This window comes from Sminthopsis crassicaudata, chromosome 4 (genome assembly GCF_048593235.1).
Source record: "Sminthopsis crassicaudata isolate SCR6 chromosome 4, ASM4859323v1, whole genome shotgun sequence".
Classification (NCBI taxonomy): Eukaryota; Metazoa; Chordata; class Mammalia; order Dasyuromorphia; family Dasyuridae; genus Sminthopsis; species Sminthopsis crassicaudata.
The window spans coordinates 125,770,784-125,785,863 of record NC_133620.1 but is presented as its reverse complement, the minus strand read 5'-3'; the positions used below and the strand labels follow the sequence as shown (position 1 = coordinate 125,785,863).

At 32.1% G+C, this 15,080-nt stretch overlaps 1 protein-coding gene across 1 annotated transcript in view; it reads right to left on the bottom strand.

Moving 5' to 3' along the window:
* PDE10A (phosphodiesterase 10A) overlaps positions 1-15,080 on the bottom strand; it is a 736,567-nt gene that overhangs the window by 59,089 nt on the left and 662,398 nt on the right. Inside the window, 3 exon segments of the mRNA XM_074309355.1 lie at positions 2,047-2,139; positions 5,137-5,279; positions 9,807-9,858. Of these exon segments, the coding sequence (XP_074165456.1) occupies positions 2,047-2,139; positions 5,137-5,279; positions 9,807-9,858 (288 nt within the window).

Here is a 15,080-nt window from a genome sequence, read left to right as displayed (position 1 = left end):
AGGAAAATATAAATTTCTCACAAGAGAAATGAAACTAAAGATACTTTGGAACCTCAAAATCATATTTCCTGATTATTACATCTTTATTTGGCTGTATTTTTGTGTTTGTTCTTGCTTACATGCTTCAAAAATTCAACAACAAAAATGTTCTTTACAATGAAAAAGAAACCATCTTGCTATCTATCGTGTGTTTCTCCCCAAGTAAACAAGTCCTTCTGTTTCCAATCTTTATGACTTTTTTCTCAATCTTGAGGGAATCTTGTCCATTTTGGGTTTCTGTCCTAAGAATCTATGGTCTTAATTGGGGAATGAATGGGTGCAAATATGCAATATTCTATCCAATCATCTGACTGTCCAGTCATTCACTTAGGCCATCACATTACATAGTGTTATTACATGTTACATAGAATGTCCTCAGCCTGTCTCCCCATTTTACTTCTTTCTGTGAACACAGTAATTAAGTCAATAATATCTATTACTTCTGAAATAGGGATGTCAACTGACATAGGGCTCAATTCAGCATACCTCTGATACTGCTGACCAAAATGCCCTGTGACCAATCACTCCCTTAAATGTGTTGTCCCCCTATTAAAAAGGAAGCTACTTCAAGGCAGGAACTATTTTACTTTTTAGATTTGTATCTATAACATTCAGTACAGCATCTAGAATACTTTTAAGTGATAATAGTCACTTTTTATCTACTCATTCAATCCTTCATTCAAAATAAAATTCAAAATAATAAAGGTCTTAAATTCTTAAAGAAATTAATATATAAATTGTAAAATTAAACAGAAATAATCTCATAAATGCGTATATAAAATTTGTCTAGTTCTGAAATGTCAAAAATGTCAACTAAATATATTTATTTAGTTGTCAACCTATTCATTTTTGGAAAGATAACATGGAAGCTGAAGGTGAGGCCTCAATCCAGAGGATATGATTCAAGTCCTGCCCCTTAAAATAGTGAAGTCATTCAAATAGAAACAAGGCCAATGAACCACAGAGAAGAAGCTTTACTGGCTGCAGAGCTATATATAAAACTATATATTAGCATTACCTCTGTTGTACAATGTTTTTTTTTTTTTTTTTTTTTAATAAAATATGTCCCTGTTATAATTTAATCTGGTGCCTGCAGTAAAAGTGTTGCTTGAAATGTGACTTGCAGGTCACTTGTTTGATGCTTCTGTTTTATGGAACACTAGCTATGTGACCCTGGGCAAAGCACTTCACAGTTACCCAAAGAAAGCTTTAAGTTGTAGGAAAATCGCTTTGATAGAGAGCATAGTAATTCTCTATAATCATGAAATGACAGGCACAGCATCACTTGTTTCCCCCAAATATTCTGGAAAAAAAGTTAAATTGATTTGAAAATAGGGATATAACTCTTTTAAACTTGCTAAAAGGATATTCTTACATTCCTTTTCCTTTCAAGCATGATCTATTTCCAGAAAACTATATCTTTGATTAGAAAGTGTTATACAAAAATTGTTCTTTAGATGAATACATTCAATCTGAATTTTCAAATAAACTTTTTAAAAATTAATTGTTTTTATTATCATGGGCCTTATCATTCCATTTGTCATGACCTTAATAGCATGAATTAAAACTTTTTTGAAATTAAGTAGATTAATGTTAGCTATGGTACTTCATAATTGGGGCATTACAATACAAAGAGATGAAGGTGCTAAGTAAAAGAAGAGCTGAACTATTTAGCAACAAGACGACAATGGAATTCTGCCTCAAGATACTTTTTAGCCACATAGCTCTGTACAAGTAACCTTACTTCTCTCAGCCTTAGTCTCATCTGCAATATCAACAGAAGATAAGAATAGCACCTATTTCTTAATATTGTTGTAAGGATTAATTAAGATACTTAGTACAGTCCTTTGAAAGCCTTATAGTGCTACATAAATGTTAGCTATTATAGCACTGTAATATGTTTTGCATAATTACAGCTAGCATTTAGGTTATAACAATCCTATTGCCCATTCTTGACATCGTTTTAAGAAAAAAATTACCTGTGTCCTTCCACCAAATATTTCTTACCTGTTAAAGCGTGGGTCTGCATAAGCATCTGGGATGTTAAGGACCTCCCCTGTTCTAGCCACCTGACCAGCTATTCCTTTATCAATAGAAAATCTGTACACAGATAAAAAAAAGAGGCATGCTAATCAGTAAATTGACATTAAGCTTCAAACAGGATTAAATGCTAGTAAATTTGAACTTAAAAAGCTTTCTTTCAATTCTGTATTCAAATTATTTTTAAAATACTAAAAAATACATAGCAATTAACTTCATAATCTTGTTATAGAAAATACATTGAAAATGTTTTTAAATATTCTAGATTGCAACCTAATTTTGTGACATTTTATAAGATTACTGGCCATACAAATTTTAGTTTTTGTCAAAATTCAATGCATTTTTAAATCACCTTCTTAATGATTTATTTTCCACTATTTGCTGTTACTATTTATTTTGAAAAGCAAGAATTGTGTTTTAAAAGGAGTGTCTCTATAAGGTGGTGTCATTAAAAAAAAAAAAAAAAAAAAAAAAGAAGTTAGTGCAAAGCCAAAAATGCAGACACTTGATAAATGTTTTGTGAGGACATAGTTACATCTATTTATTTATACATTGTTTCCCCTATTAGAATATCAGTTCAAAAAAAGGGGCTGTTTTTGCCTTTCTTTGTTATCATCCCCAGAACTTAACTCAGTGATTGGCACATAGGAAGTACATAAGAAGTAACAGTTGACTGAATGACTGCCTGCCTGACTGCTTGATTTATAAATAAGCATAATCAAATTTTGGTTCTCTCATCCCTATCAAGTGGTGGCAGAGTATTACATTATAATAGCATCTAAAAGATGTCATAAATGTTCATTGATGATTTTCAGGAAGAGAAAAGGAAAACTTCAATATCCATAGCACAATAAATTGCATATCAAGTTAATTCATAGCCCATGTTGCCAAAAAATCTTGAGAAGCATGGTGACTCCCACAGTCATAGCAAGTCCATCATAGGACTTCTTCCCCCTTGCTAAATCTGGCACCAAGAAAGGCACAAGGTCAGTGAACCCTGTCCTATTCTTGATAAGCAGTAAACGGTGCAGAGTTTAACATCATCCTACAAAAATTTCTCCAAGTGAGTACTGGACTGATTATGAGAAAATTAACTAGAAGACTATCATTTCCATATTCTTTCTGTCACTCATTACAAATTCTTCAAGATACATCACTAATTCTTGCCTGCCTTTGTAAAGGATACCCAGGACCATAATGTTAACATAAAATTCCATGAGGATTAATGAGAAAAGCCTTTAAGAAGTTTGAAACAGAATTATCATATAAAGAATAACTCACTTTTTATGTTTCAAATGCATTTGGACATAAAAACTCACAAATGTCAAAACTAAATTCATTTCAAACATTATTAAGATTATTTTATTACTGTAGCTATGTGACAAATATTGAATAGTACTGGTTTCAGAAGTGATCAGTATAAAAGAATTGCATTTATTACCCTTGCACAAAGTAAGTAATGACAAAGGTTTATGAAATTAATGCCATCAAGCTGCAAACTTTAACTGAATTGACTGAGAATGAATCTTACAATTAGACATTTACAATAAAATGGTGCTAAGTGGAAGTAAATAGTATAAAATATTTTGTGTGTATTATTATAGGGATAATACCTGTAAATTATATCACATATATGTTATATAAATTAATATACTATATCAATATCATTATATAAAATAGTTATGGTTAAATGAAGCTATAAGTAAAATAACAATATAACATTCAAAATGCCAATAAACAAACAAAAGATTATTTCATTTCACAAAAACCATAAAGGTAATTTTCACTTTGTCATTTTGCTGTTTTTACAAAGGAATTTTACGTTGGTGATTATAATGTCTTCTGTTGCAACTTAAATTTAATTGGAAATTTAATTCTCCAATAGTCTGATGTAGTTAAAAGAAACAACATATTAAATGATCTTCAAAATAGTAGCATACATTCAGACTTTAAACAAATGACTCAACAACTAGGTTGTTTTTGTTTAGATACAGGGGCATTTTGTCATTTCTCTCTCCATCTCATTTTACAGATGAGGCAAACCAAGTAAAATAACTTGACTAGGGTAACACAGCCACTAAATGTCTGAGGCTGTATTTGAACTCAGGTCTCCCTGACTACAAGCCCAGTGTCCCAAAGTCTTAGCAAATCAAAAAGAATAAATATATAGTTTTGGTTTCCTGATAACATAAAGTATGTAAGTTAGCTAGCCAATTTTTACTATGATCCAGGGACACGTTTGCCCAGTGGAATGTAGTTTACTAAGAGACAAAAATGCATTGGAATCTGGCAATTATCACAATGCTTTGTCTTAATGTAAGAAAAAGAAAAGATTAAAATAAAGATAAATTAAGAGTTGTCTACATCAAATTCTTTATAATTTGGGGGTTATGCTAGAGTGCTCCACATATTTTCTCACTTGAATGTGGAAAAAGTCCATGTCTACATCAGCCAAATAAACATTCCATTGACATACAATGTTGTTATTAGATGATTTCTGTAAACAGAATCCTATCTGTGGTAGCCATTTATTGATTTTTGATTATTATTCCAGTTTCAAGTATGAAATATAGCTATAACTGATTGCAATGACTGTGCAGTGATCTAAACTGGTCAACATAATGCCCAAATTAACCACATAAGCCATACTGTATTTGATTCTTTGATGTTAAGAGATATGGCTGAAGAGATGCTTAGTGCTGAGATATCCTTATGAAATATCTCCATGCTCTTCTACATGGAAGATCCATAAGAGCAGACAGGGTGCACCTGGACCTACCTTAGCACACTAGTAAGTTTTTCCACCATGATTTCCAAAAGGACCGCCTCCGGAAGAGGGCATTTCCAGGAGTGACGTTATTGCTTCAGAGAGGCTGTTTCGGTGGCACTGCAATGTCATTCCCAGAAGTACTACCTTCTGGAGGCGGGTCCTGGTGGGAATGATATCACAGTATGACAAGTGTTGTCAGCATACCTGTGAATTGGCACAGAAAGCGGGTAACATAATACCTGCACATCTGTAATCACAGCCTATTTGCTTTTTACTTCATTGCATACCTTATTTCTTTGGTCTTCTTAAAGACAGGCTTCCCTTCATTTTCCTCCCCAATATCAAAAAGGTCTGAATATAATTCTTTGTTCTTATGGTCTACCTGGAAAAGTGCACAACGATCTGCATTCACCAAATTTTTTGCATATATCTAAGGAAAAAACACAAAATAAAAATTAGACATGAAGAAACACCTCTTGTAGGAGGCCTAACCAAGGCATTAAGTAAATGCTGGACAATCTTTGCTCTGGAACAAGGGGAAATGTGGAGCAAGTGAAAAAGATTTTTAAATTTAATGTTATAATATTTTAGTTTAAATCTGGGCTTTGTCATTAACAACTGGCCTGACCATAAGCAAGGTAAAGGGCTTAATTTTTGTGGACTTTGCTTCCTTATCTATAAAATAAAGAGAATGAGCAACCTCTAATTCCTCCTTCTTCCAAGCCTTGCTCCATGATCTTCTGATTTCTAAGCGCCTTCCACAATTTGTCAAAAGTAATTTACATTAAATATTTAGCATTCACAGAAACAGTTACTTTTCATAAACCAATCAATAATTCCATATCTTTTGCATTTCTCCTCATTTGTTTGAATTAAAGAGCAAATTTGAAAAGGTGGAGGAAAGAGGAGCATTTAATTACAATCTAATTCCTCAGAATTACTATTATTCATAATATTTATTTCTTCTTCATCCATCTTCTATTCATCCTCAAACACATTTCTTTTTTTTTTAACCAAATATATGAATAATAATTTATTTGAAGTAGATGTAGATTTATATGTGTGTGTACATTTGCATAGTTCATATATGTATTTAATTCTTTTCTTTGAATATATAATTCCTACTCATTAGGTCTTAATATCTTATCAGGAAATTTTCTTGTATCTTAATTATAACTGCAAAAACCATACATTTTAATCATCACTACTAAATAGGAATGTTGAGTTGCATTAGAATCATCACTTGTTTTTCTTACTATCATTTTAATTTGTTTCACTGGAATCACCATTTATTTTCCTTACTCTCATTTTAATTTGAAAGAATGATTGTTCTTACTTTTAAAATCAGATTAAGGACATATTTTTTACTTCCCATGGTTACTTCTAAATCCTTACTCAGCTACAATCATTTCTCTTCCTTTGAAGTTCAGGTGATTTTTGTCTTCTCTCAGTTCTTTCTGTTATTTACTGATACTGACCTCCAGAACAATTCCTTAATTACCATTAAGAATTTATAGTCTTCCTCTTAAATCATCCCCAGAGATTTCAGTAGCTATGTCGCTGATTCTTCTAACAATTGATAATAAGATCATTATACTGTCAATTTCTCAGTTTTTATGATGGCCAAATCTATTCTTTGACCACACAATGGAACAGAACTTCATCCTTGTCACAATATTTAATCCTTCTTTCTTCTATTATGTCCTTACTACCCTTCCAATCCTGTCATTCATTTCAATAACATCAGTTCTTCTACCTTTGAATTCCTTGCCTTTTTCTAATCTAACTTGATTTTTTAAATGATTTTTAAGCCTATTGATATTTAGAGACACAAATAATACTTAAACTATCAAACAAACAACTAATTCAATTAGTTTCCCCAACTGAATAAATTTGTTAAAATTATATAGACATATACTACATCTAGACCTTGAAAACTAATTCGTGTCCTCCTGGTCTAAATTTATCATCCCAATTTGATATATGTTTTACTGTTTTCCCTGATAAAAATATAACTGGTAGAACCTAAGATCTGTATATATTTTTATCAATCTAATTGATTTAATTGACCCTCAATTTACCCCAAGTGCTCTTATGGAGCTGATAATATATCCCTGGCTATAGCAGAATCCTTGGCAGGTTGGTTGGTTGGCAGACTTGGAATTTCCCTCAGGATCACCTTGTTAAAATCAGGAAAAAACCAGGAGAAGTAAAGAAGTTTGATCATAAAAGATAATTAACACTTTATTGTTACAATTTAATATTATGACAACTCTAATTATTATTGACTTAGTGGATATATGCCAGGCTTGGAGTAAGGACTAGAGTTCAATTCCAGTCTCAAATCTCTTAACACTTATTAACTGTGTAACTCTCAGCAAATCATTTAACATCTAGTTGCCTTATTTCCTTTATCTGTAAAATGTTAATAAAAATAAAACATAGCTCCTTCTCATTATTGTGAGGATCAAATGAAATAATATTTGTAAAGCATTTAATATAAAGCCTGGCACATAGTTGGCACTACAAAAAAGCTTTTTATCATCATCATCATCATTAAAAATTAATTTTATTCCACCCTTCTAAATCTCCTCCTGATTTTCCTTCTTCATTCCATCCTTCTCTTTATTTTCTTCAAGTACATTAGGTTACTAATATTATATTATAGAACAGGAAATTCTGAACATTTGTGGCTACCAAACACTAAGAAATCAATAAAAATTAACTAAAGTGTCTTCTGTGGGAGGCAGAAAGGATTCAAGATAAGGGGAACAGGGAAATTCTTATCTAATCCATAAATATCCACAAAGAAAAGAGAAAAACGTTAGAATCAAGGGAGAAACTAAAGCACACTTGCTCTTTACATTTTTTAAAACTGTTAATTCCATTTTATTCGTTTATTCTCCAGAATGTTATGAATGACTCAGATGAAGCTGAAGCAGTATGTTTATATAGATTTGGGAGGAAAATAGACATATTGGATAAAAAAATTAGAATCCCTCAAAAAGATCCTAATAAGTTATAATGATGAAATAAATTTAATAATAACTAAGGAGAAAAAAGTTCTACTACTCTATGCTGTCTGTGCTGATGTATACATTGACCTACATGGCTTCTGAAGATTCTATGATTCATTGTGCTGTACTATGATTCACCTCACTGTTCAGTGATCAAAGTGTGTGATTTTCATCACCCAGAACACAACTATAAAACCTAAGAGGTATAAAAGGGATAGTTATGAGGAAAATGGCTATCAAAAATTCATTAATTTTATTACAGAAGAAAATCCTACAACCATGCATACAAGAGGACTCCAAATATTATGTGAAATAAAGTTTATTGATTTAATAAGCTTCAAGATAGCAAACTACAAGGTAAAAATGTCTTTTTGCTGAAAGAGCAAGAAATTTCAGTTAAAAGTAGGGAAGAGATAACAGAAACAATTATCAATTAATAAACATGAATAAATTTGACTTTTTTTTTTCATTTGGTTTTAGATGAAGCAAATAGACTTCTACACCTCAATAAAGCTTGAGGACATTTCCATAAAAACATAGTGCATTACAAAACAATGTTAACAAAGATCCCTGTAATAAAAAAATATACATCATTTTCAAGGACACCAATAATATACTGCTTTAGTCTGCAATTTATGCCTTTACAATGGATTAAAAATAATCTGTCTCTCTTGAAAAGTTTGACAATAAGTAGAGTGATCTCTTTTTTACACAGGCTCTACCGTAGAATGTCAAAAGCAGTTGTGACAAAAATAGATAAGAGGGGTCCAGTGGATCTGTGTGTTCTTCACTTAGGAAATGCTGAGAGTAAAGAGCAGAATTACATTTCACACATTGGAAATAAAATGTAGATGTGTGGATATTTTACTGTCAATAAAGAACAGCAAATTAAACTAACAAATAAAAATCATATCTTTAAAAACTTTGCCAAGAAAGCTTTCTTTTTAAGGGAATAGTGGTTCTTGGCTATGAAATTCAAAGTTTTTAAAACACATATTTTAAAACATTCTAGTGAAAATTAAGACCAAAGATCTAAAGCTCTTGTTTTTAATACATTGATACAAAGCTTTCAACATTTCAACGTTCTAAATTATCTTATGCATTTGGCCTAACATGCCATGATTCTGAAGTCCATCTATCTTTATGTACATAGAAGTCTTCTTTGTAGAAGACTCCACAGTGAAGATATAGCATGGCAGTCCTTGAATATTTTTGTAAGAAACTTAATTCTATGTTACCTCATCAGAAACACTGAGATTGTCTTTGAGGAAAGGGCAAAAATAACTGCATATAGTTTTGGAGTGCTGACATTCTGCACAAGGGGAAAGCTTGAAAGAGGAGAGCACAGTAAAAAGCTGAAATATTTTAAGTGACAAAATATGGAAAATGCTACATGCCATCATGGAATACTGTCCATGGCTCTTCTCTTCCATGCTAGTTAGCTTTTAGGAAGGAAAAATATAAGTTAATATTCGTTAATAGTCAGATTAGACTATACAAAATCCTCCATTATCAGGACCTGTGATGTAGCAAAGTAAAAAAGGCATCAAAACCTGAAGGACCAAATTTAAAAACAGCTCAAAGGACTGAAAACATTTTGTTGCATCAGTTGACATGTCTGATGCTTCCAGTTATGTTTTTGAGAAAAGGGTAATGAAGTATTTACTAGTAAGGCTAGAAATATCAAATAACTCATAATTGAAAAGAAACAAAAGTCTATTCTGCTTTACTTAAGCAAAGGTTAATTTTCTTTAAAAAAATTCAAGAAAACAATTTATTTGAAAGAGTAGGCCCTTTATTGGAAATTAAAAGTAATTTGACAAGACCCAAATTACTTTTTATTAAATATAATCATTCTTAATATTAATAGAAATTTCTATAAGTACACCTCATATTCTTAAGACTTAATAACATCACTTAAAAAATAAGAACAAACCTACCATTATGTGTTCAAGTAGAGAATCTATTGCGACTATGTTATCAAAATAGGTTCTGTAGAAAAAAAGGAAATTAAAATTTGTAAGCAATCTTACTTTGATTACAGTAAACACTAAAATCTGAGTACATTTTCTGATTTTGATTATATTTAGGAAAAACAACAATAATGGTTACACTATAAATTTTAAAAAGCACCAGTTTCATATGCTGATTCTTCAGACACTTGATTGGAGCTGTTTTTAATAAATTTTTTAATATGCTGAACTAATTTATTTCTCTTGTTAATATTAGATAAATCATATAAATATTTACTTATTACTAATTTATTCAATAAGAATTTGTTAAGAGGCTATTTCATATTAAGTTATCATATGGGATATTTGGGTACAAAAAAGAAAAAAAGTGGCAGTGCCTCTCCTTTAGGATCTTCTCTTGGGGAAGTTGAGGGAAGACAATATGTATAACAATATATAAACATAAAATATATGATACACAAATACCAAATGATTTTTGAAGGGTGATAGGGCTCTAGTAAGTGGGAAAGATAGGTCTCATACAAGGGGTCACGTTTGAACTGAATATTAACAAGTTAGAATTTCTACTAACTGAGGTGACAAGGCGTTCTAGGGATGTGCAACCTGTGAAATGACACAGAGAGGAGATGGAATGTTGTGTATGAGAAGAGCAAGTAGGCCTGTTTGTTGAGAACATGGTGTATGTGAAAGGAAGTAACATGCAATAAGTCTGAAAAGAGAAAGCCAAAGTGTGATAGCAAAGAATTTCAGACATATACTTTAAAAAAATCAGTTTGGTAAATCATATGTTCCATATTTAAATTTTCTTGTATTATCTCTATCTTGTATTTTGTATCCATTTTGACTTTAGGTTTATTTCCAAAGATGATTAGGGCAACAGGAAAAGAACCTTACATGTTGTAAATACTTACAAAGTATTTAGAACAGCTCTCTTTGGTACTTATAGGGATGTCCATTTTGAGGAATGGATGAACAAATTGTATTATATGATGGAATTACTACTCTGCAGTAAGAAATGATTAGCTCAATGATATAAGAAAAACATGTTTAGACTTGTACAAAATAAAAGAGCAAGACCAAAGAATGTTGCATATAACAATGGCAGTATTGTTTTAAGAACAACTTAGGTTGAGTAAGTCCTTTTGACTACTATGAATACCCAAATTAGCTACAAAGGACATTTGAAAGAAGATGCTATCTGTGTCCAGAGAAAGAACTGATAGCTAAAAGTATGTATAGAATTTTACGTATATACATACAATCAAACTTTTGTTTCTAATGATAAACATCTCTAGGGCAAGGGGAGAGGGTGGATGGTGACCTTATTTTATATTTTTTTTTAGAAAGAATAGCAAGTTGTACAGTTTCATGCAGTTTCATGTGCAATCATTTTTATTTTATTATATTCTGGAAAGCTTTAATCCATAAATTAAAAATAGATTTAAAAAATTAAAGATGTAACAATTCAGTAGTTGTGTGGAAGATGGATTAGAATAGGTAGTGACAGACTTTAGGTGAGAGTTGATGAGTATCTAAATGACACTGGTAACTATGTGAGCAGAACAAAGGGAAAATAGCTTTTTCTGTCCTGCCTCCACCCCCAAATCAATAATACTTAGTAGCTGATTATAAGGGGTGAGCTAGAGAGAAGAGTTCAAATGCATCCAAGTTTAAAATCCTCAGTGACTGGGATGGTATCTCTTAACAGAAATAATTTACAAAAGTGAAAGAATTCTGTGACAAGATGAGTTTGAGATTCCTAGGGGAAATACAGATGGAAATAATCAGTAGTGAGTCAGTGATGAACTGGAACTCAGAAGACAGAATACAGCTAAAACTGCTAATCATTTGCATTGTGATAATAACTAAACAGGAACTCATGAATTTTTAAAAAATGAGACTATTAAAAAAAAAAAAAAAGGTGCTACACAAGGGAAAGTGAGGAAAATGACCTTGCACAGTTCTCCCTCAACTTAAACTAATTCACTTGCATGTCATGGTATAACTCCTTGATGTCATGGTCTTCAAGAACAACTTCTATGAGTAGAGCTGCCCCACTGGGGACCCAATTGGAACAGGTCAATTGGGAAACTTCCTTTCTTCATCCTTCCTTTTTCTTCCCTTTTTCCTTTCCTTTCCTTTTTCTTTTCCTTTTTTCTTTGATTCTCTTTTTCCCTCCTTCATACTCCTTCCCTCCCCTCTCTTTCCCTCTTTCCTTTCTTCCCTCCCTTCTTCCTTTTCCCCTCCCTTTTTCCTTTTCCCCTCCTTCCCTCCCTTCCTCCCTCTCTCCCTTCCTCTCTTCTTCTTTCCTTCCTTATTTCTTTCCCTTTCCTTCCTTTCTTCCTTCCTTCATTAAGGACCAATCCTTAAACCAAAACCACTAGGACTTCATAGATTAGGCCACAATAGGTCCAAGGCCAAGACCCAACTGGTCACTTTTTGAGTCTAGATTGACTCCTCCCCCCTTCCTCCAGATTTATTTAGAATTTTTTTTTTTTTTTGACTAGGTGAAAGAGGCTGTTTATTTTAATTGCTATTGAGCACTGAATGGGTGTGGTCTCAATCAAAAAGAGATGTGGTAAAGAACTTTAAAAGGCCATTGCATCCAAGACAATCTCCAGGCCTTCTCATCTATATCTGGCCACTGGACTCAGATGGGCCTGAAGGTGAAAGTGATGCAGGCAACCATGCATCGACTTGACTCAAATTTAATTCACTTGAATGTTATGGCATCACCTTCCGGATGCCTTGGTCCTCTTCATGAATGAAGGGCAAACAAGTACTACAAAGGGCAATTCCATACTCTTAGTATTCTGTACGAATTCATCATTTAAGATCATTTTTCCCTTAGGTGCCATATACCCAAAATCAGGTCTAAAAGGAAAGGAAGAGAAACTTGTACTCTTATTGACTTATACCTATCATAATAACAGACCCAAGAAAAATTAGAAGTTTCTAATCAATCTCTGGTTAGGTGAGGATATGGAGACAAAATAAATGATTTTCCAGAAAATTCTACCACAAATATTAATCTATGTTCTTAGGCATAGTACTATACCATATATAAGGAACATGTAGGTTTGTCTAACTTGTATTACATATATACAGAATCAGTAAAATAAAAAAAAAATCAATTTTAAGTTTTAGAAAAAAGGCATTAATATAAAAATCATCTAATAATGTGATACATGGCAATTCTACAAAAGATGAATTACAAGAACACCTTCTTTGTCAGTAACTTTATTGCCTGAGGTAGAAATAATATCACTAGGCTAGTTTTTTGATGTTGGTTTTTCAAAGGATTTGAATGTAATTACACAGGAGTCAATTCTGGTTATTGTATTTTTAGTATTTTCAGCAATGATTTAGTTGATGGAATAGACTGTTTGAATTTGATAACTCCATCAATTTATGAGACTAGTTTCATTCAAAATGATCTTCACCAGTCAGATAATTCATGGATATAAACTGAGTGGATTGGCTTGTCAAAATGTAATAGACTATGAATGAAAAGCAACATGTATTCATAGACAAAAAATAGCTCTACATGACAAAAATGCCTCCTTCAAAAGATTTTATTTATCTTCATCCAATTCAAGATAAACAGAAGTTGTCTTAGGTAAAGTTGAAAAACTGGTCTATTTAATCTATATCACAGAATACCATAAATTCTCTAGAATTAAAATTGTGCAGCTCGGCGCAGTAGATAGAGCACCAGCCTTGAAGTCAGGAGGACCTGAGTTCAAATATGGTCTCAAACACTTAACACTTCCTAGCTGTGTGACTCTGGGCAACTCACTGAACCCCAGCCTCAGGAAAAAAAAAATAATAATAAATTGTGCAGCTCACAAAGAGCAATGGAGTAAAATCATGGTGGGCATAAATAAGGTATCATTAATGACAAACCATTCATATAAATAATTTAAAATAATCAAATTAAAAGAAGGTAAAATCTTGTATAATGAATGAACAATAAACAAGAATATAAACTAATATCAAGAAATCTAAAGAAAACCCTTTAGCATGCTGCATAGAGCCAAAGAGGAGGATTTATGAGAGATAAATAACAACAAATCATCAACAAAAACAGGGTTAATGAAACAAGAGTAATGAAGTGTCCAGATTTTAAAAGTATGATATTTAGATAAATCACCTCTTAATAGCATTACACAAATTTGTAAGATAGGTGAGTCCATTTTGGATATGTTGAATTTAAGATGCCTGGAGAGCATCCAAATAGGGATGTCCAAATGAGCAATTGATAGTATGAGATAAAAGCTCAAAAAAGTGCACATAAATATCTAGATCTGTTTATCATCTGTGCAGTGATAATAATTAATTATAGAAGCTGATGAGATTACCATGAGAAGGCTTTATCCACAACTAGGCAGAAAATGTTGGTGATGATCTAAAGGAAGTGTCACAACAATATGGGGAGAAAAAAAGTGAAAAGGATAAAAATTGAGAAAAAGGCAATTTAGATTTAGCAATAAAGGATCATTGGTAACTCTGGAGGAAGCAATTTCTGTTGAATAAGCACCAGATTAGAAAGGGTTGGAAAGAGATGGAAAAGAGAATTGTTTGACATACTAAAGGAAATGGGAGAAGGAATGAAGAGTATAAGGAAAAGAATTGGCTTTGGAAAGGGGACCATTGTCATCAGAGGCTGGAGCAATGTAAGAGACCAAGGATTGTTGTTGAAGGGCTTTAGATGGTCTATATTTTGTGAGTAAAGGATAAAACAAAATTCTCTGTTGAGAATATCATAAGTAGTTGAAAAGAATTAAATAGTATCATTTAGCAATAATGGTATCCTTTGAGATCATGACCACTTTTACTACTTTCTCAGTAAGGATGAGACAAGGGTATATAGATCATTTATCATAATTATTTATAGCATCAAGACACATAAAGAGAAAAAAAGTGAGGTCAGAATGATGATGATGGCCCGGGAGAAGAGGAAGGAGAAAGGGACTAGAAATCATGGCGAGCTAGTTATGTGTAGGAGAAGTACAGAGACGAACAAACAGAAAAAAAGCAAAAGATTATGGTTAGAAAGAATAATATTGGAGTTCTCTATTATGAAAGTGGCAAATTAATTGGCAATGATGAGATCAATTGAAAATCAGTGGAATGTCCATGCCTTTGTGTGATTAAGATAGAATAAAAATTAGGAAAAGAGAGATATCCAAGGAGAGAAAAAGGCTGCTGAACAATTCACTGCTCTCTTTATTTCTGTTT